Source organism: Hetaerina americana, unplaced genomic scaffold (assembly GCF_022747635.1).
Source record: "Hetaerina americana unplaced genomic scaffold, ioHetAmer1.1.p SCAF_4, whole genome shotgun sequence".
NCBI lineage: Eukaryota > Metazoa > Arthropoda > Insecta > Odonata > Calopterygidae > Hetaerina > Hetaerina americana.
Genome location: NW_027286985.1, coordinates 99,695,108 through 99,721,478, shown reverse-complemented (window position 1 = coordinate 99,721,478; position 26,371 = coordinate 99,695,108). Strand labels below are relative to the sequence as shown.

Sequence of the window (26,371 nt, the reverse complement as noted above, 5' to 3'; positions counted from 1 at the left end):
AAATTTTGTATTCATGATCCAAGCAACCAATGTATGTTGGCTTAAATGTTTCATTGCAATTCAACTTCCATATAATATGGGGCAGTGAAAACACCGTCACGCATAGAGGCAGGCTCAGTATCAGTTAATATTTTAAAGCATTTTTATGACATGACTCCATATCTTAATGCTAAGAAATGTATTAAAAATACATACAGAGACTTTCTATACTTGAACTTACCTTTCCTTCATCTAACACAATAATTCGATCATAGGACAAGACGGTGTCCAGGCGGTGGGCAATTGTGAATACAGTGCAGTGTGAAAAAGCTTCACTGAGTGTTAACTGAATCTGACGATCTGTCATCACATCAACACTTGCAGTTGCTTCATCCAAGAGAAGTATCTAAAAATAGATGCAAAACATGTAGATGTTAATTTCTTTGGATATTTTTGGACTTCCTAGTTTATAAATGACATCCTTGCATCATGCAAATATTCATTATGTTTATTTATGTACAGTACATACACTGCAATTTCATGAAGCCAATTTTATTGCAACAATATCATTATATAAGTCCAATACATATGTATTCTCATGTCATATTAATTTACAATGGATGACCTGAATAAGTTGTTCATACGTAAATTGAATATTGTGGTGCAAGTTTGGATGCATACAAACTGAAGGGGAAATAACTTATTTGGAAAGTAAAATAAAATGAGAGCATGCTAAACAATGAGATGTAATTACATTCACACATCTCAGCCTTATACAACTGTGATCTAACATCACCTCCCTCCTTTTCTGCTGAAATTCTGCCTGCAAGCATAGGAGCCAGCTTCTTATTGAAGTTTTTGCTGGTGATATATCTACCTATCTACCAATTAAAAAGTAAAAATGGGGCCATTTTTGAAATTAGAGACATAATATCAACTGACAAGGTGGATGATTTTATGATTAATAGCTGTCTACTGGCTTAGGGTAGGTTTTTGATGGACACAACGACTACACCCTGCAGTATTGCTGCTTTACTCTTTTTTGGGTGGGTGTCAATAGTGATCTAACAAAGTCTTCCAGGCAAATAGTATATTAAATAGTCTTAAAAATATTGACAAAGGAGCCCATAAAAGCTCTCCTTTTTCTCATTTCCAAAATTCATGAGTAGTCCAGCAGTTAACTATTTTCACTACTAAATTTGATTCCACTCGGCACAATACTTTTTCTAACTTGTTGTTTTTTTATATTTTGTTGTCTTTAGTGTAACTTTATTGAATTGCCATAACATATTGAAATGAAATCATTGACTTTGTGATTCCACACACTTAAGTATAAAATTTTTTTAAAACTTTTATTTTGTCTTCTGTGTGTGGACAGGCTCCAATAGGCAACTAGATACATTTCTGGCCCATTTTAATTCTTTCAACTCTAATGCATAATTCACATGGGAAAAAGAGGAAAAATGTTCCCTAAATTTCCTTAACCTATCCACTAGTTAAGACAAAGACGGGTTCAATATATGGCGGTTCATGCCTTCACCTCTCAATGATGTAGTAGATTTCACTTGCCATTGATTTGTGGGATTCAGGGGTATGCCACGAGATGCCACCCTAGTTAAGACCCACGAGGTAGGAACTGACAAGTTTTGGTTGGATGTGAATCTCAACACCCATTACGCACAAGAGGTCGAGGACATAATCGTCAAGCCTCTTTTAACAAACATGTACAAGCAGTTGTGGAAGAATTGGTCCGGCGGGTTTCGACGTCCAAGGATCAAAAGATCAAGCAACTCCTCGGGAATCAATACATTAGTGACTGCACACCATTGCAGTTTCTGCAACATCTTTGCTCTTTGGCAGGTGGAGCCGTTCCGCCAAACCTATACGGACAATTTGGCTGAGCCGCCTGCTGCATCCCGTCCATGCCATTCTAGTCGTCCAGGCGTCAACGAGCTTGGCAGATCTTGCCACCCTGGCAGACAAGGTAGTGGAGGTGACTCATTTGCCATTAACTGCTGCAGTGGCCCCCAACCATGTTATTAGTGCACTGATGGAGAAGATCTCTCTCAACAAGTGGCAGCACTCACAAATGAGCGCGGCCCGAACTCCCGTCCTTGTTCCCGCAGCCATGGACGAACCCCTCCTCCCTGTGTACCCATCCAAATTCATACAACGCAGGAAACAAAGTGGGCAGTGCTTGAGGGCGGCAGGTTACTGATTTGACCTATCCAACAATCTTTTTGTTGTTGACCCCACGTCCGGTGTCAAATTCCTTGTAGATACCCGTGCTGATATCTGTCTCTACCCAGTCACGTGGCTCCATGAGCGTCGAGGGAAGTCGGATCTTCAGCTTTTCGCTGACAAAGACACTCCCATCGCCACATACGGATCTGTCACTCCCTCCTTTTCCCATGGCCTCCGGTGAGAATTTTTGTGGAAGGTTGTCGTTGCCGATTTGCCGCAGCCAATAATAGGGGCAGATTTTCTCCGCCATTTTGGTCTCCTTGTGGATATAGCTAGTAAAAGTTTGGTGGATGTGTGACGACACTATCGGTTAAGGGCACCGATATCTCTCCCAGCAAAGGCCAAGTGAAAGTTATCAGTAGTTCCTTCCCTTATTGCCAAATTCCCGGAGATTATCATTCCATTGGGAGTTCCCTGGAGTCAAGCACTCCACGGTTCATTTTATAGAGACCATCCCTGGCCCTCCAGTTTCATCTAGGCCCTGCCGTCTCGCACCAGACAAACTTACCATTGCGAAGAAGGAATTTGAGCTGATGCTTCAGATGGGTACTGCGCAGAGGTCATCTAGCTCTTGGTCGTCTGCCTTACACCTGGTGCCAAAGAAGAGCGGCGAGTGGCGCCCGTGTAGTGAATACTGCTCGCTGAATTCCAGGACCGTGCCTGATCGTTATCCGCTACCGCATATCGAGGATTTTGCGCAGGGGTTATGTGGCTGTGCCATATTTTCAAAAATTGATTTAGTTTGGGCTTTCCACCAAACACCTGTCAACCCTGCCGATATTCCAAAAACCACAATATTAACGCCTTTCAGCCTTTTTGAGTTTCCATTTATGACTTTTGGCTTTCGAAACGCTGCGCAGACCTTTCAGAGGTTTATAGATGAGGTGTTAAAGGGATTGACTTACGCGTATGCATATATAGATGATATTCTTGTTGCATCACGTAATTCTATGGAGCATGAGCAGCAGATGCGGAGAATATTTGGCTGCTTGTGGGATCACGGCGTGGATATTAATCCGTCAAAGTGTGTTTTCGGTGAGAGAGAGGTTCAGTTTCTAGGATACACAGTGTTGGAGGAGGGAACTAAATCACTCACCGAGAAGGTTAATGCCATGCGTGATTTTCCCCTACCAGCTACCATACGCCAGCTGTGGCAATTGGTAGGGATGATAAATTATTACCGCCATTTTATCCCTAATGCCACAAATGCCCAGGCTCCCCCTTAGCAACTGGCGGGCAAGGTGAACGGCAAGGACTCCATGAGCTGTACACCAGCATTAGAGACCTCATTCCTAGCCTGCAAGGAAGCTTTATGCAACAGTGCCATTTTAGGGCATCCGAATGCATCTTTTCCCCTGGCCCTTTTCACAGATGCTTCGGAGTTTTTGGTTAGTGCCGTCCTTCAACAACTCACCCCCAAAGGATATCAGCCTCTTGGTTTCAGGACCAAGAAAATGAGTGATGCTGAAAGGCATTATAGTGCTAATGACAGGGAACTTTTAACAGTATATAAGGCGGTGCTCCAGTTCTGGCATATGGTGAAAGTACCAACCTTCACCATCTACACGGACCACAAACCCCTTTCTTTTGCATTTTCCCAGTGGCATGAGAAGTGTTCTCCCCGTCAGTTTAGGCATTTAGACTTAATAAGCCAATTTACCACAGACATCAGGTAAGTAGCAGGTAAAAATAACATCTTGGGGGACACCATGCCCCGCATTCAAAGCATTTCTGCCTCCATAGATTACTCTGCATTAGCTGCCTCTCAGGAGTCTGATCATGACCTTGTCAATTCTCTTTACGATTCCTCATTAATTTTGAAGAAAGTTGCTTTTCCTGGTTCATCACATCCTCTATTATGTGATATGTCCATTTCCACAGCCAGGCTTGTAGTCACTGAGCCTTTCAGAAAACAGGTATTCCTCAGCATACATGGATTATCCAACCCAGGCATTCGACAGACGACCCGCTTGATAGCTGAGTGCTTTGTTTGGCATTCCATGAGGAAAGACTGTAATGCATGGGCAAACTCATGTTTACAGTGCCAGAGGAGCAAAATCACAAGACATGTTTCATCCTCCATTGGTGCTTTTCCCATTGCTAGTGCTAAATTTGTGCATATTCACATAGATTTTGTTGGGCCTCTTCCATGCAGCCATACTTTCCATTACATTATGATTTGTATTGATAGCTGGTGGCCTGAAGCTTTCCTAATCCCAGACATCACTGCAGAAACTGCTGTAAGGACCCTTTTCCAGGAGTGGATTTCACGTTTTGGAACTCCCGTTTGCATCACCACTGACCTGGGGCAGCAATTTCAAAGTGACTTGTTCCAGCAGCTGATGCAGTTGACGGGGGCAAAGCACCTGCAGACATCAGTCTATCACCCTGCAGCCAATGGGATGGTGGGACGCCTTCACCACCAGTTGAAGGCAGCTATCCGTTGCCATGGTGGTAACCAATGGACCAGTTGTCCTGCCTGTGGTTCTCATGGGTCTGAGGTCCACATTTAAAGAAGATATTCGGGCAACACCTGCAGAGGTCATTTATGGCCAAATACTTCGGCTTCCAGGAGAATTATTTTCCCCTTCCACTAGTGTCATTGCTGCTACTGCAGATTATGTCACCACCCTACGGCAGGGCCTTCGCCGACTCCAGCCACAGCCAGTCTCTTGACGCAGAGCCCACAACATTTTCATGTTTAAAGATCTGGAAACTGTTTCCCATGTATTTTTGAGAAATTATAGGCTCTATCCATCATTAGATCCTCCTTACAATGGGCCATTCCCAGTGATCCAGCATGGTCCCAAGACATTTAAGCTGAAAATCCAGGCCCGAGTGGTATCTGTGGCAATTGACCACGTCAAGCCAGCATGTGTTGTTAAAGATGACGTTTCTTGTGCTCAGTTTGAGGAAACTCCATAGTTAGTGCCACATTGCCCTACTGCTCCTATACCTAGGGTAATCAATCCTACCATTCCTCAGCAGCCTCCCATATTACCTCAACCTGGACAATCACAGAGGAGAGTGCATTTTCCCAAGCATTTAGCAGACTTTTTGACTTAGTGACATTTAATTTTTTTTTCTTCTCCTGTATGTTATCTGATTTTTCTTTGTAATTGCAAATTGTGTTATGGTATTATATTTTTTCTTTTTTTTGTGTGTGGTATTATATACATGGCATTTGTTAAGTAACTTTTTTTTCCTTTTTTTTGCCAGGGCTATGAGTCCTTATCAGGTTCGATCATCTTTTTGATAAGATCATGAGATAAATATTGAAGGTGGTTTCCACTTGCATACATTACTAAAGTTTTTAATGTGAAACCATCACTGAAATGGCCACCCTGCTGAAGCCAAATGGCTTTGCAACTGCCTCGATGAGGACCAAACACTGTGGACTACCTTTTTTTCTTGCTCCTGCCCAATCTGGCTTGGGTGACACTTTCAGGACCAATTATCATTACCTATCCCACCAGCATAGAGCTATGGGTCATTAGAACATGCAAGCCCCTCACCCATATCAAGGTTTTAGACCATGGAAAGGGTGTGAATAATTGCTAAGCTAAGAGACTCCCAATTTCCAAATTATAACTAATACGAACTATGCAATTAAAATGAAAAGCGGACTTGGACAATTATGGACTATAAATTACTTATTGGCTTTTGGAATTAAAAAAATAATTACTTATTATAATTAATATCTCTTGCTATTCCATACAATCTGGAGTATACAGAATCCTGCAGTGAAAAAGTAGAGACTCATAAAATAAGAACTTAAAAATGGAGTCCATAAATAGGAAAAAAATCGAATCAGTGAGAATGCGGGAGAATTCCCAAAGAGAAAAAGTAGAAAAGTGTTAATACCAAAGGAAGGAAACTGAAATACTTTTGCTATCACTATAGCTTAACATGCTTAGTTCTTCTTTATGGTCACCAGGTCTGCTCTGGAGAACTTCTTCCCTCCATTGATTGGCCTAAAGTCCCCAACTAAAGGACACATGGATGGCTGATCTAGCTGAATAGGATAGGAACTACACATCTCTAACCATCCCAAACAATTGTCCCCTTCATGCAGCTGGATTATTGAACTCTCTAATTTGATAAAAGTGTAATAGAAAGAGTTGGATGCCATTTGTTAACATTGTTTGTTCATATACTTCTCCCGAACATCTATGCCTCAATATTTTTCAAAAGACTGTACCAATTTACTCTTATAAAAGGAAGTTAGATTTCAAAAGCCAGTTTTTGTAGTTATTCTGAAAGTATATGGTTTACATTTACTTGTAATTTCTTCTCTGTTTTAAAATTAGCTAATAACAAAAATCCTAAAAATGCAATTCTGAACACTCAATCACACTAACCTTTCTTCTTCTGAGAAGAGCTCGTGCTAAACAGAGCAGTTGTTTCTCTCCCACTGAAAAGTTGTCCCCATCTGCTTCAACAACCATCATCAGTCCTCTTTCATCTTTCATCACCTGTGGGCATAGAATCTCCATTAGTAAAATAAAAAGACAGATCAAAAGATCGACCACTGGGTTGAACCACAGATCTATTAAACATTATAATTTAGTAATGATTTGGTTGATGCATGTAACTAGTTTGTTACATTAAATGTTTGAATTAATTTTACACTATTATCAAGAGCATGTAGAAGCATATATTTTTGAATGATTTCTAATGGCATTGAAGGGGGTCCCAGCATTTCAAAAGAAACTTTTTAATATATTGTATTATAATTTGACTCAATTTAAATTGTTATTTTTTTATTCAAATATTAACAAGTGAATTAAGAGATCTTCAAACCCAAAGATCCACAGATCATTATTTTGAATTGATAGTTGAATTCTGATTCAAATATAAATCGTTAATCTGATCTGAAATAAAAGATTTTGCTTCTTGTTAACTACCAATTCCATAAAAAACTATCAACTTTCATTTCAAAAGTATTATTAACAATGAATCCCAAACTAATACTATAGGCCCTTGAATTAGAACAGGAGTTTTTAATTACCATTTTAATTTTTTATGTAACTCTTTATTAGATATTGTCTTACCTTGTCTTTAAGGTTGGATTTCTCAAGAGTATACCATAGCTGGTCATCAGAGTGCTCATCAAATGGATCCAAGTTATGACTTAAGTATGAAAGCAATGACTTCATTAATAAGAAACATGGAAGGGATTCAACAGCTATGTGATCTGTTAGCCTAACATTCTAGACTATGTGAAATGCATTTACATCAAATTATTTCATAGGCGAACGGTCTCTGAAGTAACTACTAACATCTCAAAGTTAAAAACTTATTGTAAAAAACTGACTCTTAAGAAAGGCATTTTACTCAGCCCAAGAGTTTGATGAGAGTGACACTAGTGACTGAATATTCACATGCAAAATGAATATTAAATTGGTAGCATTTATAATAGTTTTTAAAACTCAACAATGGATATTGTTATATTGAATCAATTAGCCAAAAAAAAGAAATTATAACATTGACACCTCTCATTACTCAGCACCTCAGCACTCTGCAGCTCAGCTGAGAATGAGTTTAATTATATTGAAAAGAGGCAAAATGTCATGATTGTCGGTTTTAAACTTATGATAAACATTTACCATATTAAATATTATTATATTTATTATAAGTCCAGTTTTAAGAGTTCCTTGGCATTTGCCTAAGTTCATTTGGGCCCCTGCAATACATTCAGATTCTTTCTTTGAGTCCTTTATGGTCCATCACTTCAAGATCGCCTTTCAGTTTATGTGTCGTGTCTGAAGGGGGAAGTTGAAGTGACTACATAAATAAAAGGAAAAAGCTAATGAAAGAACACTGCGGAACGTTTATTATTGCACTGCTCAGTTAAAAAGGGTGAGTGGGTGTGAACAGAGCAAGCTGTTGCTTGTCACGATAGGTCTTGTTGCGGACTGCTGGCTAATTGGTGGATGCGTCTTCGTCTCCGCTCTCCAGTGCTGTCCTCTGGTGGGAAGACTAGGAAAACTCCGAAGTTGACAGATGCATTGTGGTAACCACCACATCACCCCCCTTGCAGTGGTTAAGCCTTGGCAGAAGGAGATAGAAAGAAGGGAAAAACAAATAAAAAACAATTTACAAAGCAAAATCCCTCAGATTCCTTGGGAACTGGACCCGGCGGCCACTTCGGGTGCTCACTGCTGGGGGCAAAGTTGTTCTGGGCTGCTCTTTAGCCTCTTGGGATTCGGAGGGAATGGACTTAGTAATCATCTTATCTCGATGGATGTCATCTTTCAAAAAGAAGGCTGGCTTAAGTCTATCAATAGACACCGTTGACTCCTTTCCATTGACTCGAAGGGTGAAATATTTTTCTGTCCTATTTAGCACTTCAAAAGGTCCATCATATGGTGGCTGGAGTGCACACTTTGTCACCTTGTGGCGCAAAAACACTTGGGATGAGGAGTCCCAATCACAGTTCTGAAAAATGACCTTCTCTCCATGACAGGTGATGCGAAGAGGGTGCAGCTGCTGCATATGACCTCTCAGCTGTGTGGCAAAGTGGATCTCAGCAATAGGAGGATTCGTTCGGGGTGAGAAGAACTCCAGGCAGGCATAATGGTTCTCCGTACACCATCATGGCCAGCTTTCATCGGTATGGCACATAATGGCTGCCTTTAAATGGTGGTGAAAACGTTCCACCAAACCATTAGCGGCAGGATGGTAGGCTGTTGTTAGTAGGTGTTCTGTACCAGAAGTCTTTGCTAAGTCCTGAAATAGAGAGATGAACTGCGAACCATGATCAGTGGTTATTCTCTGCGGAACTCCGAATCGGGCAAACCATCCAGAAACCAGCGTCCTTACACCACCTCCGCTGAAATATCTGTAATGGGAAATACCTCCGGCCATCATGTGAATCGGTAAACGATCGTTAAACAGTAGTGGAAACCATTGGACTGGGGCAGGGGACCAATGATGTCCACATGGATATGATGAAACCATCCTGTGGGAAGAGGGAAACTCTCGACAGGTGAATGGACGTGGCAATGAGTTTTGCATTTTGGAGACATGACAAATGTCCGTGGTGAATTGGGAGATAGAGTCTAAATGATGAAATTGTCAAGGGGAGCACTGATCAGCCTTCTTTTGCAGGGCAAACATTAAAGGCTTGTGATCGGTATATACCGTGATTGATCTCCCCACCACCATGTGGCGGAAATACTTAATGGCTCTGTACACGGCAAGGAATTCACGGTTGTACGCGCTGTAATTTGGTTCAGTTGGTGTCAATTTAGTTGTGTAAGGCAAGTGGCTGCCACTCTTGCCTACATTTCTGCTGTAAGGCTCCACCAAGTGAAATATCTGACGTGTCTACAACGAGGGCAAGTGGAGCGTCAGGGTTGGGATGGGCGAGAAGGGCAGCTTTGCAAGGCCGTCTTTACAGTTGTTGATAACAAATGTTCCGCAGTGTTCTTCCATTAGCTTTTTCCTTTTATTAATGTAGTTGCTTCAACTTCCCCCTTCGGACGCAACAAGTGGTGACCCTGAAGTTGACAGATGAAATGTGGTAACTGCCACATATGCATCCTCACTTTGATGGGTTTTGTGTGCCCACCAACCACCAAGGACCATATAAGCTGGAGTGCCTGTTGTAATTGATGTTAGAAAAAATACACTAACAAATCAGGAGCATTGATTTGATAATAAAGTAGTAATTAATTACTTTGACAATCTTAAATTAAGAATCAGAATGCACCATTAAAAAATAAATTTATGATAAAAAATTTATGCCAGTTAAATGCCATACCTATATTCTATTGTATCTATTATAAGAAGTCAATTGTCCATTCTGGCTATTTTATTAGATGAACAAAAAATGGCTTCCTAAATCACCTGGTGCCCAAACATTGCACAGCTGAGGGTGCCTAGAGATAAATCAGAATCAAGTATGGGGCTCATTGTCAGGGACCAATCACTTATCCCTGTGGACTACTATGCCCCTTCTTGTGGATAGAGCAGCTTGTTACCAAACTAAAATTCTAATGCTACATGTTTTTGTAAATTGTGTTTAAAAATTCTGGAATTTGATTTTTCAATCAATTGTTTAACCGGTCAGCAGTGTCAGAGAGGATAGCATATAATACGTAAATTGAAGAGGACCAATGTTGTTCATGGTTCATATGCATGATGATTATTGAAAAGTGTGCCTCATTGAAAATGAACATAGTAACCATACTCCCTCCTATTTCCACTGTAGCTTGAATTCATAAAGTCACCAAACACTGCATAATAATCAATGTTTTAGTCACATAATTTATTTTTCATCTATTCTACATGTTTTCATGCAATATGCATTTACTAATGAATACTTCAATAACGATGAATAACAATACAATGATAATACTCGCATTATCAATTGTAAACAAATGCACTGTTTTAACTTGCTCATGATTATACTCCACTCAAAAATGAAATATACGAGTAAAAAAGATTATACTTGAGCGACAACTTTAGGGCAAACTCTCTTCTTAAAAACAACTATCAATAGAATTGCCTATGGTGATTTAAAATAATAAAAATTGCTGGATTGCTGGAAAATAAAAGTTGCTTTAAAGAAACCTTCAAGTACCGGAGAGTTCCTGCAAACAAGACAGGATCCTGAGGGATAACAGCAATTGCTGATCGCAGTTCAAGAAGTCCAATTTGAGAGATGTCAATGCCGTCCACTGTCACACGCCCAGAATCAAGTTCCACCAACCTCATCATAGCTGCTATGACTGATGTTTTACCTATAAGTTGGACATTGAGCATTGATATTGGACAATAACATTGGAGTACATTTTCTTAATGAGATTGAATAGCAAACAATTAATGAACAATGAAAACCTCTTTTGCCTTATGAACAATTTGAGTGATCCTAATCTAAAAGCACGTTATTATTGAAGAATGATGAAATGAATTTAAATACTCATTTATAAAATAGAGAAATTGAAATTTGAAATTGGTTGGGGTCATGAGAACAAACTATTATAGATGTAGGTTAACCTTATGTCCAATGTATTTGGTTTATGAACTATTTGCATGTACTATGCAAGAAACTGATACCAGAAAAAGTGAACAAAATGAAAAGTATTCAAAGAATTGTTGAAATGATAAGTAAAGCAGTCTTACCAGCCCCTGTCCTCCCAACAATGCCAATCTTTTCTGCTGGGTGAACCTCCATGCAAATGTCTTTGAGAACAAGAGGTTTACCTGGTCCATATCGAAGGCACACATTTTCCATTTTGATTGAGCCTTGCTCTGGCCAAACTTGAGGTACATTTAGAAATCCACCTTCAGCTTCTGTGGGACCCTGAAAGATTCATAAAAGTATTTTTGCCTCAAGCACTAATTATTATTGATCAAGTTCAATGTACTGTCTGATTTAGTATCAGTATTTATATCCAACTATTGCACAATAATTTTCATGACAAGAGAACTGGGAATAATGCCCTTTGATACTGGTGAAACTGAATTGATGATGCTACTAAATGGCACCTTCTTATTAAAGCAGTTAGTAAGCATGTCCATTGCTTTAACTGTGCATACCACAGTTAAACCCCAATAAATTCAAGCTTACCTCCATGTACTCCATGATCCTTTCCACAGAAGTAAATCTTGCTTGCATCTCTGATTTAAATCTCATGAAAGTTGCTATGAATGTCCCACACTGTAAAGATACAAGAGATTGCCAATAAATTCAACCTCTTTCAAACTATTTGCCCCAACTTCCTAGTAGAGTAGATCAATTATGGGTTCATCTGCATCCACATTTAACATTCTCCTAATTCCATTAAAAGAAACGAAAAAGGGAAACAAACATGTTTTTCTTTTACAGTATGTTTGCTTGTTACTTATTTTAAAAAGCTGAAGATACAGATTAAGCATAATCTTAATTCATCCATGCAATGGAGATACCCATGTGGATGTCATCTAACAGTAAAATGATATTACGAGATGGTGAGCCAGAAAAAATGGACAACAATACATTTAACAAACACTAGTTTCAAAGTACAGCTTGAAATGCTCATGGGTTGAGTACAGTGGGTATGTGCGCAACTGTTTTTCAACGACATTTTTCTAACCTTATGATGTTTACTAAGTAGGTGGCACCTTGATAACTGAGAAAAAAACAATTGTAAATTTCCACTTAAAAAATTAAATACATGTTGTAGGTGGAAAATTGCAAGAGTATTCATATTTCCCTAATGGAATAGTAATAATAGTAATTCATTACACCTGAATCTATAATTTATATGGATGGTATTTGAAAAATTTTATTGCCAAGTTTTCAGATTGACAGTTGGTCTTAAGAGTCTACCCTGGTTTGTATCAAGATTTTGTATTGACCTTGTGTCTAAAATTTTCAGGGCTTTGGATATGTATAGGTCTGCAATGCTCATGGGGCCCAGAATTGCTTATTGTCTTCTTCGGTAAAAGTATTTCCCAAGCTTCATGATCATCAAATTCCATAGGTAAGTATGCTCTGAGAGAAATCAAAATAGACTACTCTCATGTAGTTGTCACTCACATTTGTTTTAATCTTCCTTAACAAGTTCAAAGCCATATGAAGTTTTTTACTTAGCTTATCATTACATTAAAACCTAATAGCCTTACAGTATCATTTTTCCATTGACTCTTTTATGGCAGCATATTAGATGTCAAGTTCTAGTTTCATTCAGGAAGGAATAGTTGTCTATAAACCAGTATTTTGCTTCTATTTGTGACTGTGGTCCAAGAGACTTGGTATCACTGGAGTGTTTACATTTCTGAATTAGAGTTGTGTCATCTGCATGTACCATTCTACCTTCAGATAGATTGTATGGTAGGTCAATAATTACAATAAGAAACAGAAGGAGACCAATAACAGACCTCTGTAGCACCCTATGTTTCACAGGCGAGAAGTTAGACTGGTTATTATTTGTTTGGACCATCTGCTTTTGATATATCAAATACAAGTATGATATCATAACTTTGATTTCACTGTTTTGGAAGATGTAATATTTAAGGTTAAATTTGAGGGTTGTGTGACTTATGCAGTGAAATGCTGAAGTTAAATCACAAAGAATGAGTATCACAATTGTTTACCCTTGAATGCCTTTAATATTTTTTTATACTAATCCAGTTGCTAGTTCTGTGGACTTCCCAGGGCAACATCCAAACTGTTTGATGCTCAAACTTTTCCAGAATTTGGGTATAGGGGATGGTTTTAGTTATTTTTGCAATCACTGACCTGGTTATGGGTCTATATCTGCTGAGAAGTTGGATCACAATTTTTTTTAAACTGGAATACCCTTAGAGAATTGTAATACATCTGGGAAGTTTCTATATTAACAGCATGACTATACTAGGGGTGGTATTTATATTTTAGCCTTGACAATACTAAGTGCTCTAGGTGACATCTGATGTTTTCATCAAAAGTTTGACCCTTTTAACACTATTTTTTTTCAAAATATTTTGTCATTTGATCATAAAATGTTTTATTTATAGTGACTCCAAAATGTTGTCTTAGCAAAAAAAGGGAGTAAACTTGTTAACACTTGTTTGCTATATTTTTTTATGAATTTCGCTGTGGATTATCGAGACAGGAACGCATCGATCAACGTATTTCAATTTTTGGCAATAAAGCCCCATCCTTTGCCACTATGAAACGCTGGTGTACTGAATTCCATCATGGCCATCTTTTGCATAGCGATGAAAGTCGCAAAGGTCGTCCAAAATCAGTTGTGCCAGAAAACATTGATGCTGTACAAGAACTAGTATAGAAATATTGTCATGTAACTTATTGTGAGATTGAAGCATCCTTGGGGATTAGCGTGACGAATATCAACACGATATTGCATGAAAATTAGGCTATGAAAAAAAATTGAAATCCCACTTAATTTGACAAAAGCTCACAAAGATTCTCATGTTAATTGGTGCAAAAGAAATGCTCAAGAAAACAATAACAGTGCATCAAAAGCTGTGTATAACATCCTCAGAGGTGAGGGATCTTGGATCTATACATAAGAGCCCAAAACAAAACAGCAATCCACTGTATGGTTCCTCCAAGACGAGCCATATCCTTTGAAGATGATCCGTGCACAGAGCACATTGAAGCAAATGATTGCCTGTTTCTTCGGAATAACTGGACATTTGGGAACCTTACCGTTAGCGGAAAAAGAAGCAGGAACAAAGGACCATTCTTCATCATCACAATGCAAGATCTCACAGATCCACTAAACAACCACCTGTTTGATTAGCCAAAACATCGAATTGAAGGTTATTCCTTCCAACAGCCCTGATTTAGCACCAAAGGACTTCTTTTAATTACCGTTTATCCAGAAAAAATTGTGTGGTCAACATTTTTTGGTGCCTATTCTGTATTAAATTTAAAATTAATTTAATACAGAATATGGAACAATTAAATTGTCTTTGTAAAGAGGAAAATAAGTGTAATGCAAAATATGGAACAAATTATCTTTCTGTTAAAGTAAACTAGATACCACCAAGAAAGCATTTAAGCTCCTCCGGGCGGTTAGAGGTAGTTGATCTGATGCCCTTAATGTTTAATTGTGTATTTGGACTGCAGTTGTTGGTCTGAAACTGAAAGAATATGGCCACTTGGTAAAAACCAGTGAGTCAATGGGAGTAACACTGTAGCAATGATCATCAATGGTTATAAATACATAGTCAATGCATGAACTATTTCTGGTGGGTTATTTGCACAAAAAAGGTTGAAAAATCTGAATAGAATAGATACGTGTTCACTACTCTTTGATGAATACCATATATCAAAAATGAGATCAGCACCACTTATGATATATGCAAAATACTGCATTTAGTGAGATAGGACCTTTCCAAACTGCTCAATAAATTTCTCAGAGTCAACATTAGGCGACTAATCAATAGATAGACCAATCAAAATATGGAATTCTTTAGATGGACTGGAATGCCATCGTAGGAAATGTGGGAAATTTTCCTTTGTAACTGTTGAATTGGTAAATTTTTGTTTGAATTAACTCAATGAATATAATTTGGCTGAGTGTATTCAATGTATGTGGATCAAAGTTTAAAATCAATGTGTTGCAATTCTGTTGCTTCCTAAGGGTTAAAAAAGTATTAAAGGGCATAGCAAGATGAAAAAAATAAGTAAAAAAGAGTCAGAACTCTAAATTATGACCCGTGCTTGATACCAAATCTAAAGATACACTTTTTGAAAATTTAAATATATAAAAGCTGTAAATTTTTATAAAAACTTACAACAAAAATGCATGACAATGCATTTCCAGCTTCAGCAGGTGTGACAGACCCTCGGGTGAGAACAGCTATTAATGCTGTAACTATAACAGCAACTATTGCCACTATTTCCATCCGCAATGTAAACCAGCATGTAGCCAAGCAAAACAAAATGTCACCAGAGAGATTCCTGTTGACATATGCTTCAAATCTATTAAAAAATAATGTGTTATTAGTTCACAAGTCTCTTAAATGAAGTTTCACAAACAAGATGAGAATGACTACATGTGATTAGAATAATTATGCAAGCTGTTTGAATTTATGGTATAATATTTACTAAGCAGCTACTACTAATGTATACAAAAGATAATAATACTTATTATATTTGTGAGAATATGTGAACATTCTAATTTACCCATGATAATTCTATAGTATGTCAAATGTTTCTCTCTGTGCCTGCTATTAAAGGAGTTTAAGGCAGTGTGTGTAAGGAGTGAAGGCAGTTTAAACACATGCACTTCATAAATAACACATGGAAGACAGGCACGAGAGGACAGGTTGAACATCCATACTCCATATCTCTCATCTCCTTCTAAGGGGTTAATGGGAAATTAGCTTGTATGCATGAATGTTCAACAGCAGGTAGAATGTTCTCATGCATTTTACCACCTACCCATTCCCAGAGCCACTTCTTATCTTTCTGGCTTGAGCCCTATCTTGCCAAGAATAGTCAACCCCCTCCTCCCTCCAAGTTCCTCCCACGCTCACTAGGGCTTGCATTCCTCCATTGTGAGTTATGACCACTCTTTTAAGCCATTTAATAATTTCAATTTTCTATTTGCAATTTTCAATGATTGCTGAGAGGCAGTTCTGATTTATTTGACAAATTCCAAGAAACTGTGGGAGATGTCGCCACAATAACTTTTGATAGAGTCATCCACTATTAGTGCATTATGATACAAAAATTTTAGAGCATAAAAATCATTTGCATTGACCAGGATTCAAACCCGGACCAAGGGATCCAGGTTTGAATCCTTCTCAATGCAAATGATTTTTACACTCTGCAATTGCTGTATTGTGATTTCTTTGAACCAACTTCTGAACAGTCAATCAGAGACCTCAAATACCAGCTATCAAAAAGTATTTAAAGTAGCCAAAATGCAATCACATTGTCCTGAAGGTGTCTCCAGCCCCACAGACGAAAGTTATTCTCCAAACAATCCTTCCAATGGCATCTCCCAGAGGAAGAATGAAGCATCACAGAAATAACTCCCACATATGCTCCCTAAGAATTTTTTATCCTTCCTGGTTCTATTAAGATGAACTGAAGCCTAGCTTCCATGATGAATTGAGCCAGAATGCACAAAGAGTTTCACCAGGATTTCACAGTAAATGAAATATGTATTGATAAGCAAAGATAAGGTGCTACGATGAAGTAAGGCAGGTCACTTTATAGATATTTCATTGGGGCACAAAAAATATACTCAGTAAGGCAAAGACTTGTAGATTTATCTTGGGACTAGACTGCTTTGTTAGTCTTTAGGGCATGATGGATTTACTACTTTTCCAGATAACGTATTTATTTACACATCATTATAAATTTGAACACTGTAATAGATTCATCAAAAATTCAAAACTCTCTACCCAATTGATTAGTCATTCAAAATTCAGATCATTGAAACCTGTATTATTATATTGAATTTAATTAGATTATTTTAGGGACAGCTTTGAGTGGATTTTCCGTTTTAAATTTCTCACGATTAACACTCTTTGCAGAGTGAAGTAATCGGTTTAATGATTTTTTATCAATATGTTTAAGAGAGTACTGGGCATTAGACAGCCAACAGATAAGAAGCCACCAGCTTCAAACAATGTACATATAATGATAATGAATGCTTGACCTCAGCACATGATTATTCAAACTTATCTTTACACCACACCAGCCATAAATGTATTGGCCTTAAAGAGTCATAATGCCAGTGACATAGAGAGGTCTGTAATGTTCTCTAGGTGCTGGATTACATTCAATACTAATTGTATCCATACATTAAGTATGCTGCTGCAGAGATTTTGAGGGTATTCATATATTACTATTTACCATGGATATGAGTGTTTTCATATTGGATGAAGCATCAAACTTTTGTATGGGTTACTAAAATAATATCTTTACTTTAGTAATACAAAGGTCAGTTAATAGTTAAGTATTTGTCCAGCAAATTTCCTAAAACAGACTTTAAGTGTGAAAACCTAACAGTAAGAGCCACCGCTCTTTTGAAGTTAGTGCCTCCTTTACCCAACATGAGAAACTTTTTGATACTGAGATTTGGCCTCATTGTATATGAAAATTTTTCCCATCAAACAGCTGAATCTGTCCCCTTCTTTGAAGGAAGATATGGAGACCATTCCCAAATTTGGAGCCTCTATATGTGAAATCCACATGTGTGTGATTCACCTATTCCCCTAAGCATTCCCGTTTAATCCTTCATGAATATTATTATTCGATTACAGTCCAGAGCTATCAAACCAAAGGCTTTTTGACTGGCAGCATGTACACCCTATCCTTCTAAAAGCATCCCTAATATACATGGCTGTGATCTATGAAAGCTGAGTAATTACCATCAAAATATGCAATGCTTATGCAATAAGGTAGACATACTGGTCTTCTTCCTCATGGAACTAATTTTGATTTTCTATGATTCAACTGGCATTGGCTCCGTATTATGAAGTTGATTTGCACTGCATTCATGGTATCAAACTGCAACTACATTTTGCAGGAATGTAAACAAAATGGTGGATGTCAATTTTTGTGAGGGTTATATATTTTATAATGTCCTTAATTTGTCAAGCTATTGTCCTGAATTACATTAGGAAATGTTTGCAATTTTTGTTAAGACTTAAAAAAAAGTTGTTCCATAGATGTACTTTTCTCCAAATGGAGATTTACAGGTGTCCTGTGGTAACCTTGAAAGAACCCTGGAACATTTCTTAAGTATAGTGTGAGCATAATTATATGCACAGTTTTAAACATAGGCATGCTAGTAGCTTCTAATAGTTCCATTATGTTATTTAATATTCTGTTCTTTTTCAATCTTCCTTGAGCTAACTTTACGCCCACTCTCAGTATGTTAACAGCCATAGACTGTTAGAGTAGTAGTAGTAGTAGTATTTTTGTTTATGGGGTGCATCGACGGCTGAGGTCATTTTGCACCACGTCGAAACTTTTAAAAACCACAGTTAGGGTTTAATAAATAAATAAATAGATAAATAAATAGTAAATACAAATGACATCGGCAAGAATAAAAATACCACGGCTAAAGTTGCCTCATTAGGCCAGTTTCCTTTAAAAATAATAATACCTTGCTTAAAGAGTTGGGGTCATCTCCTAATATTTGTTCCAAATCTCCCCTTACATGGAACTTTTCTCTGGCCCTTCGATATTTTTGGCACTGCGTAAGAATATGATTCATTGTAAGGGGCAGGTCGCACTCATTGCAGCGCGGTTGCACTTTTCCCTCCGTGAAGAGGTACGAGTGTGTGAGGGCAGAGTGCCCTATCCTCAAACGCGTAATCGTGACCTCTTCCCTCCGATTCCTACGGATGGAAGAGGGCCATGCCGAAACAACCGGTTTTATCTCCCTAAGTTTATTATTTATTAGGGACCGCCAAGCTTCTTTCCACTGGTTCAGGACATTATGCCGCAAAGCGGCCTTTATGTCCTCCACCGGTACCAAAGGATGATCGGACTCATTTTGGTCCAGGGCTTCCTTCGCTGCTTTGTCGGCTTTTTCGTTGCCAGGTATTCCCACATGACCAGGAATCCACATAAAGGATACCCTGGTCCCCTTTCTCTGAAGGGATAAGAGGCTATGGTGGATCTCTTGAACTATCGGGTGCATTGATGAGAACACCGAAATGGATTTTACAGCGCTCAACGAGTCCGAACAGATGAGAAAAGAGCCGTTATTATCATTTAGGTGTTTTAGGGCGGTTCTTATGGCTGACAGTTCGGCTGTTAATATACCGCAAAGCGTGTTCAATTTTTCCCTCACGACTCCATGGTAGCGGGAGACGACTGCATAGGCACATGCGGACGCCGAATTCGACCCATCGGTGTAGACCGGGACGAAGTCCGGGTGCGATCCGAGGAAGGCGTTAAAGAGTCCTTGGTATTCTGACTCGGTCGTGAACGCTTTACAGTGCGCATGAGGCAACGACTTCATATCCGGCTTTGGTGTTAGCCAAGGAGGATGTTTAGCATAGGCCACAGGGCACACTTGAGGTAAGGTAAAATTGAGTGCCTGGATAAAATCAGTAAAACGAACGGCCAAGGGCCTAGTTGCCCTTCTTCGCCTGTTAAATATATCTAAAAATCTTGGTTTAAAAAGAATGTTAAAACATGGGTGCTTGGTCACGGATAAAACTTTACAGGCATAATTTCCCATCAAAATCAACCTTCGGGTTGCTAACGAGGGTTCACCTGCGTCAGCAAGTAGGCTGGGGACTGGGCTGGTTCTAAATGCCCCAGTGGCCAAACGTATCCCGGCATTGTGGACACACGTCAGGGGTTTCAAATAGGACTCTCGTCCTGACGAGTATATTATGGAACCGTAGTCCAGCTTCGAACGGACCAAGCCTCGATATAATAAAAGCATGGTAGAGCGATCTGCTCCCCATTTGGAGTGGGTTAAAAACCTTAGGACATTTAGGGTCTGGCGACACCTCTCCCGTAATACCCGTATATGCTCCCGCCAGTTTAGTTTTTCGTCCAGGATCATGCCGAGAAAGCGGATGGACTCAACAAATGGGAGATTTCTGCCCAGAAGGCATAAGGTCGGTGGTATGTGCTGTCCGCGAAGACGGTGGAAATGAACACATTTCGTTTTCTCCGTGGAGAAGCGAAACCCGTCCCTTCGCGACCACTCTCCCAGTTTGTTCAAGGTGACCTGGGCTTGCCTGGACGCGTATGCCAGTCTTGTAGAACGGCAGAAAATAGCCAGGTCGTCAACAAATAGCGATGCCATCACCGGGGCATTTATGCATTCCGTGACGTCGTTGATTGCGATGGCGAACAACGTCACGCTCAGCACTGATCCCTGAGGTACGCCGTTCTCCTGAGTGTAGGATCGGGATAAATGATTGCCCGTCCTTACTCTAAAAAGGCGGTTTGTTAAAATTTTTTTTATAAATATGGCCATATTGCCCTTAAAACCCCACTTGTGCAACGTGTTTAAAATCTTTCGTCGCCACACACTGTCGTAGGCCTTCTCGAGGTCGAAGAAGACTGCTACGACGTGTTGGCGTAACAGAAAGGCTTCCTGGATGAAATTGTCAGTGCGCACCGGATGATCTGTCGTGGACCTCTCACGCCGGAAGCCGCACTGAGCGTCGGAGAGGAGGTGTCGTCTCTCCAGGCAGCAGACGAGACGTCGGATAACCATCCTTTCCATCACCTTGCACAGGCAACTGGTGAGAGAGATGGGCCGATAGCTGTTCGGGTCGCTCTTGTTCTTACCCTGTTTCGGAACGGGTATCACCAGGGACTCCCGCCAGGAATTCGGGAAACTACCCTCAATCCGCAATTGGTTGAGGGTATTGAGGACCTTCCCAACGCTGACTTCGGAATATTCCGAAGAAAGGCGTTGTGGATCTGATCCATTCCCGGTGAGCTGTTATGGGAGTCCGTGATAGCGGACTCTAGTTCCCATGGCGAGAATGGCTCATTGTATGCTGCAGGATTACCAGCTTCGCGAAAATTGAGAGGGACTCTCTCACATTCCCTCTTGAAGTTTGCGAAGTTGGCGTCATATAGTTCATCACTGCTGCTGGCCGCGAACTGCTTGGCGAAAGTGTCGCTTATTTCTGGGGGTGAAGTCACCACTCGTCCAGCAACAAGCAGTGGCGAGATGACGAAGGAGCCCTTGGACCCAGAGATTTTTTGACTTTGTCCCATACCTGCGCAAGGGGGGTTCTCTGGTTAATGGTAGAGACATACTCTATCCAGGATGCCCTCTTGGCCTGCTTCACCGCCTTCCGGGCTCGCGCTCGTAGGTGGCGGTAGGCTGCCAGGTTTGTTGCCGTGGGGTATTTCTTAAAAATATTCAACGCTTTTTTCCTCGTCCGGATCGCCCTGTCGCATTCCTCGTTCCACCAAGGGACGGGTGCTCGATGAAGGGTGCCGGACGTGCGAGGAACACTTTCGGTAGCTGCGGCTACGAGCGTTGAAGTCAGTGTCTCGACATTTTGCAACGCGTCGAGACTTGCGTCGTGTTTAAAATGAAAATAATTCTTAAAGAGCGACCAGTCGGCACGGCTGATACGCCAGTTTTCCGGAGGTCTGAAGGTGTTTGGCGAACGATCTACTTTCTCGAGTAGAAGAGGAAAGTGGTCACTCCCACAGAGATCGTTGTGGACGATCATCTTCAGCTTCGGGGCTAGGCTTCTCGAGCATATGGCAAGATCTATTGCTGAAAATTCCCCATTGAAGCTGTTGAAGCGAGTTTTTTCCCCGCTATTTAGTAAAAACAAATTAAAATCCTCAATAAAATTCGATAAAATTCGGCCTCTCCTATTGCTTGGGGTGGATGGGCCTCCCCATAGTGGGTCATGGGCATTAAAATCGCCCATCAAAATAAATGGCCGAGGTAGCTGACGGACAAGGGCTTCCAAGTTAAAACGAGTTACCGGTGCACCCTCCGGCAGATAGACGTTGCATAACGTCATCGTCTCTGGGGTGTGCACTGTGACAGCCACTGCCTGGAATGGGATGTTCAGTTGGACTCGGGAGGTGTAAAGGGCCTCGCGAATCGCAACTGCCACTCCTCCTTGGGCGCGTTGACCACTCGTGTCGTCCAGTCTAAAAACAGCGCACCCCTTTAAAACACCCTTGTCTGTCGCCTTAAAATGTGTCTCTTGCAGACAGATGCAAGAGGGATCAAAAGCGTCCATTAAAACGGCCAGCTCCTCCTTGTGCCGATAAAAACCGTTGCAGTTCCACTGCAGTAAAAAGGCCATTAAAATTAATTATAATTAAAATAAATAAATAAAGGATTAAATGTGTTTTAAAATTTGGGAGATGACCGGTTGTTAAGAAATCATCGCTTAAAGCGATGTTTCCTCCTCCACTCGGTTGCCAGGACCTCCGTATCCGAGATACTCTGGTCCTCCAGAACCTCCGGCCTCCCTGGTTTTGCGGGAGGTGTAGGGGAAGGTGTCTTCTCACGCCGTAACGTCGTGTTCCCCTTGGTGGTTTTTGGTGGTGGGCTCTTCTTCGAAGGGCCCACCGGAGTAGGTGGCTCATTGTCCACCTTACTCTTTGTCTCTTTGGTGCTCTTCTGTTTTTTGCTTCGCGTGTCCAAAGCGGTGACTTGAGGGGCGTCAGTTTGCGTGGCGATGGTGCACTTTGGCAATGGGATAGACGCGACGGAAGCAAAGGACCGGGAGAACGTCGGGGCGACGAGTGCCCTGTACTTTCTCCTCGCTTCCAAATACGATATCTTTTCCAGCGTCTTTATCTCCATGATCTTTCTTTCCTCTTTCATCTTTGGACAATCACGGGAGTACACTGGATGTGTACCCTCGCAATTGACGCAAAGAGCTTCCGAGGAGCACTCTCTATCCTCGTGCGCGTCCTTGCCACAGCGCGGGCAGGTTGCCTTGCCCTCGCAGCGCGACGCGACGTGGCCGAAACGTTGGCACTGAAAACAACGCACGGGATTAGGAATGAACGGCCTCACTGGGACCGATTCATATCCAATGAATACCTTGTCGGGCAGCCTATCACGTGCGAACGTCAAAATCACGGACGTGGTGTTAATGTTCTCGCCGTTGCGCCTTGTCGTTAGTCGACGACAATCCGTCACTCCCTGAGAGAACATTTCTCTCTTGATTTCGTCGACGTCGATATAGAGGAGGTCGTAATGACTGATGACTCCCCGACAAGTGTTGAGAGTGCGGTGCACCTCCACTTTTACCGGAATGTCATGGAGCATTCCCATTGCCAAAAGTTTTTCGCTTTGTTTTTCATTAGATGTCTCTATAAGAGTACCGTCCCTGAGTTTCTTGACGCTCTTTGGGTCCCCAGGTACTATCTGCGACAAAACTCTCCGTATAAGGAAAGGAGAGACCTTTTTCAAGGTCTCACCTTCCTTTGCACATGAGATAATGAGGTACCGCTTGCAAGCACCTATACAATGATCTCCCCCGCCCGAGTCCGGACGGGATCTTTTTGTTGGTGGAAAGGGTTTTTCCTCCATAATAATTAATAATTCGTCCCTCGGCCTCCCCACCCACCACGGAGCCACACATTCGGGACGCCGCTCCGCCAAACCGGAGCGGTCGCCAGGGCTAACGCGAGGGATATAGCGCTTCAGGAGTGGTTGTCTGTTTCGGGGTGGATCTTCGATACAAGGGCCCACCAAAACCCTTACATCTCCGACCTCCCTACGCAGACCCCCACAACCTTGGCACTCGCCACCGGAGCGAAAACGCGACGGAAGCCGATTGACCGGGAGTGGCTAGCTCCCGGCCTCCCGTTTACACGAAATCCGGGGCCGAAGAGGGGTATCACTCCCCGGTCCATACAGGGCATCCGACACCCTGCTGGGAACCAGAAAGCTCACCCTCCAGGATCCCCTTCTCTCCCTTACGGGTCTCCAGGCACGGCAAACACCTGGGCGGATCGCAGGCCAGATGGTATGGCCGCTCACAGACAGTGGATCCACAGCACTGTCCAGACGTATCCCTTGCTGGCTTGGGGTTTGTTTTCGGGGTTTTCTCCCCGCCCTTTTAGTCGCCTCTTACGACAAGCAGGGATACTGCGGGAGTATTCTCTATCCCCCTACCCGCGGGGGGGCATAGACTGTTAGAAAAACTAGCATTGCCAAATTTAAAAAAAACAATGTATTCATGGTTAGCCTCTGAAGCTATGATCAGTGAATGATTTTTTATGCATAAAAAAATGAATATGATATTCTGGTGTGTTTAATGCCTGATGTGCTGCCATGACTCATATGTCCAATGTTCAGCGTGACAAGGTTAATTGTATGCCTATATAATCACCAATAAAACAATAATGTCCATGGAGATATACAGGCAATGTTTCACTATGTACTTTCATTGTCCCTCTTGTTATTCTCTGGAGATATTGAGATGCTATGGCTACTGTTCTATATCCCTCTGTTTTCTATTCTGACCATGCATGCTTAGATTTTGGAACCTATTTTGTTTGAGTGAGTACGCCGTCCGTCGGATGGGACGTTAAGCCGCGGACCCCTTGGCGCCTTTCGTAAAGAGTAGGCTAATGCCGACGCCGGGTTTCTCTCCACCCTTCATCCTTTCCTGTCCTTCCCCTATGGCGCAAATGACCTTAGCTGTCGGTCGCCTCCCCTCAAAACTACTACTACTACTACTACCATCACTCTTTGGTTTTCCTTCAACCTGCAGCTCAAACATGACCTGAGAATGCCCATCAGTAAAACCATTATTAAATTAAGAATGTCAGTGCAGAAGAAGCCTGGAAATATACAAACAAATCATCATGGAGCACTGGAGAAGCATTTTACAAAATGCCAACAGAACAAAGCTTGACATGAGAGAGCATTAAAAATTTATTCCTCTATCAATTTTAATATGCATGCAGGAATCATTGTAAAAAGGATTTACATATGTAAGGAATTCATTCCACCCTATATCTAAACCATTGTATGACAATGTTTGGAATGTGAAATACCTGAATGTAGCCTTGGGCATTTTGTAACAAAACAAAAATTTTTATAGAGCTAAGGTGTGCAAGAAATTAATGATGGTTCTCTTAGTAACTTTCTCCTTGTGAGATACAGAGAAAAAATTTCACATCAATTTTAAAAAACTGACAAATTCCCAAAATCCTACAGACAGAATGTGATGGGAAATTTGGAAGTAAATAATATGCCTTTGACAAATAATATGTCCTGGTGGTGCATTGAAATATTATCACTTTTTCATAAAATCATCACTAATAAGCATGGAAAGAGTCTAGTGATGTTGGCCAAGGGGTATTTAGAGGAATTTGCCAATATTTTTCATTCGGCATGATTGAAATATCACAGCAGTTCTGTACATTGTTCTGAAACAGGTATTGTTATTTCTGAAGCATATTTTCAATTTCATAAGAATTCACAAAACGTTCATAGTACTTTTAAATTCAGCATAATTTTCATATCCCTTCCACCAAATACCGACAAAAAATCTAAGTGAATTATTTCAATATAGAAGTATTCAGTACCATGAATTAGGTGCCCATCATACCTTTCCTTGAAGACAGCCTGCTGCTCATAAATACGTATCAGTGACAGTCCGGATACGGTAGAAGAGAGGAAATTTACCACAGGTGACTGCAGAGCACAGGAAACCCTTTTAACCTGAGTTACTGCTTTGCTCATCCTGATGTCCATCAGAAAAATCATAGCTGCGGATTCGTAAATGTGCTATTATAACAATGGTCATGGTTATAATAAAATAAATAATGTTCGTTTTCACACTTTAGAATATTTGCATATTTATAGTTCCTGAAAATCCACCAGTGAAGTAAACTATTTTTTATTATGTTAAATTTATAATCTATGATTATTTTATCAAATTTAATTAAGAATAGATCTTTTAAAAATTATTCAACTATAATTTATGTGGCAATAGAATTCATATAAATAGATTAAATAAAAAACTCCAATAGCTATAATACACAAAATCAATTATGCTAACTGAGTTGCATGTGTTGTATCCTTAAGATCTACAAGGGAGTTTTGTCCCACTCCAGTGATCCTTTATATGATAAAAACACACTGTTAATATGTGAAATCACTGTGGCGTGTTGTGAAGAATTATCCTTTACCAGGAATAAATACATGTGCACAATCACCATGCATGTCCCACATCATATTGGACATAATCATCC

At 40.5% G+C, this 26,371-nt stretch overlaps 1 protein-coding gene across 1 annotated transcript in view; it reads right to left on the bottom strand.

Moving 5' to 3' along the window:
* The window catches only part of LOC139692526 (ATP-binding cassette sub-family C member 12-like), a 67,650-nt gene that overhangs the window by 5,798 nt on the left and 35,481 nt on the right, over nt 1–26,371 (bottom strand). The window contains exons 18-25 of the mRNA XM_071590747.1: nt 25,726–25,885; nt 15,466–15,652; nt 11,804–11,893; nt 11,356–11,536; nt 10,814–10,973; nt 7,278–7,356; nt 6,585–6,698; nt 221–385 (exon numbers count right to left, since the gene is read on the bottom strand). Coding sequence (XP_071446848.1) covers nt 221–385; nt 6,585–6,698; nt 7,278–7,356; nt 10,814–10,973; nt 11,356–11,536; nt 11,804–11,893; nt 15,466–15,652; nt 25,726–25,885 — 1,136 coding nt within the window. The remainder of the gene's footprint in view (nt 1–220; nt 386–6,584; nt 6,699–7,277; nt 7,357–10,813; nt 10,974–11,355; nt 11,537–11,803; nt 11,894–15,465; nt 15,653–25,725; nt 25,886–26,371) is intronic.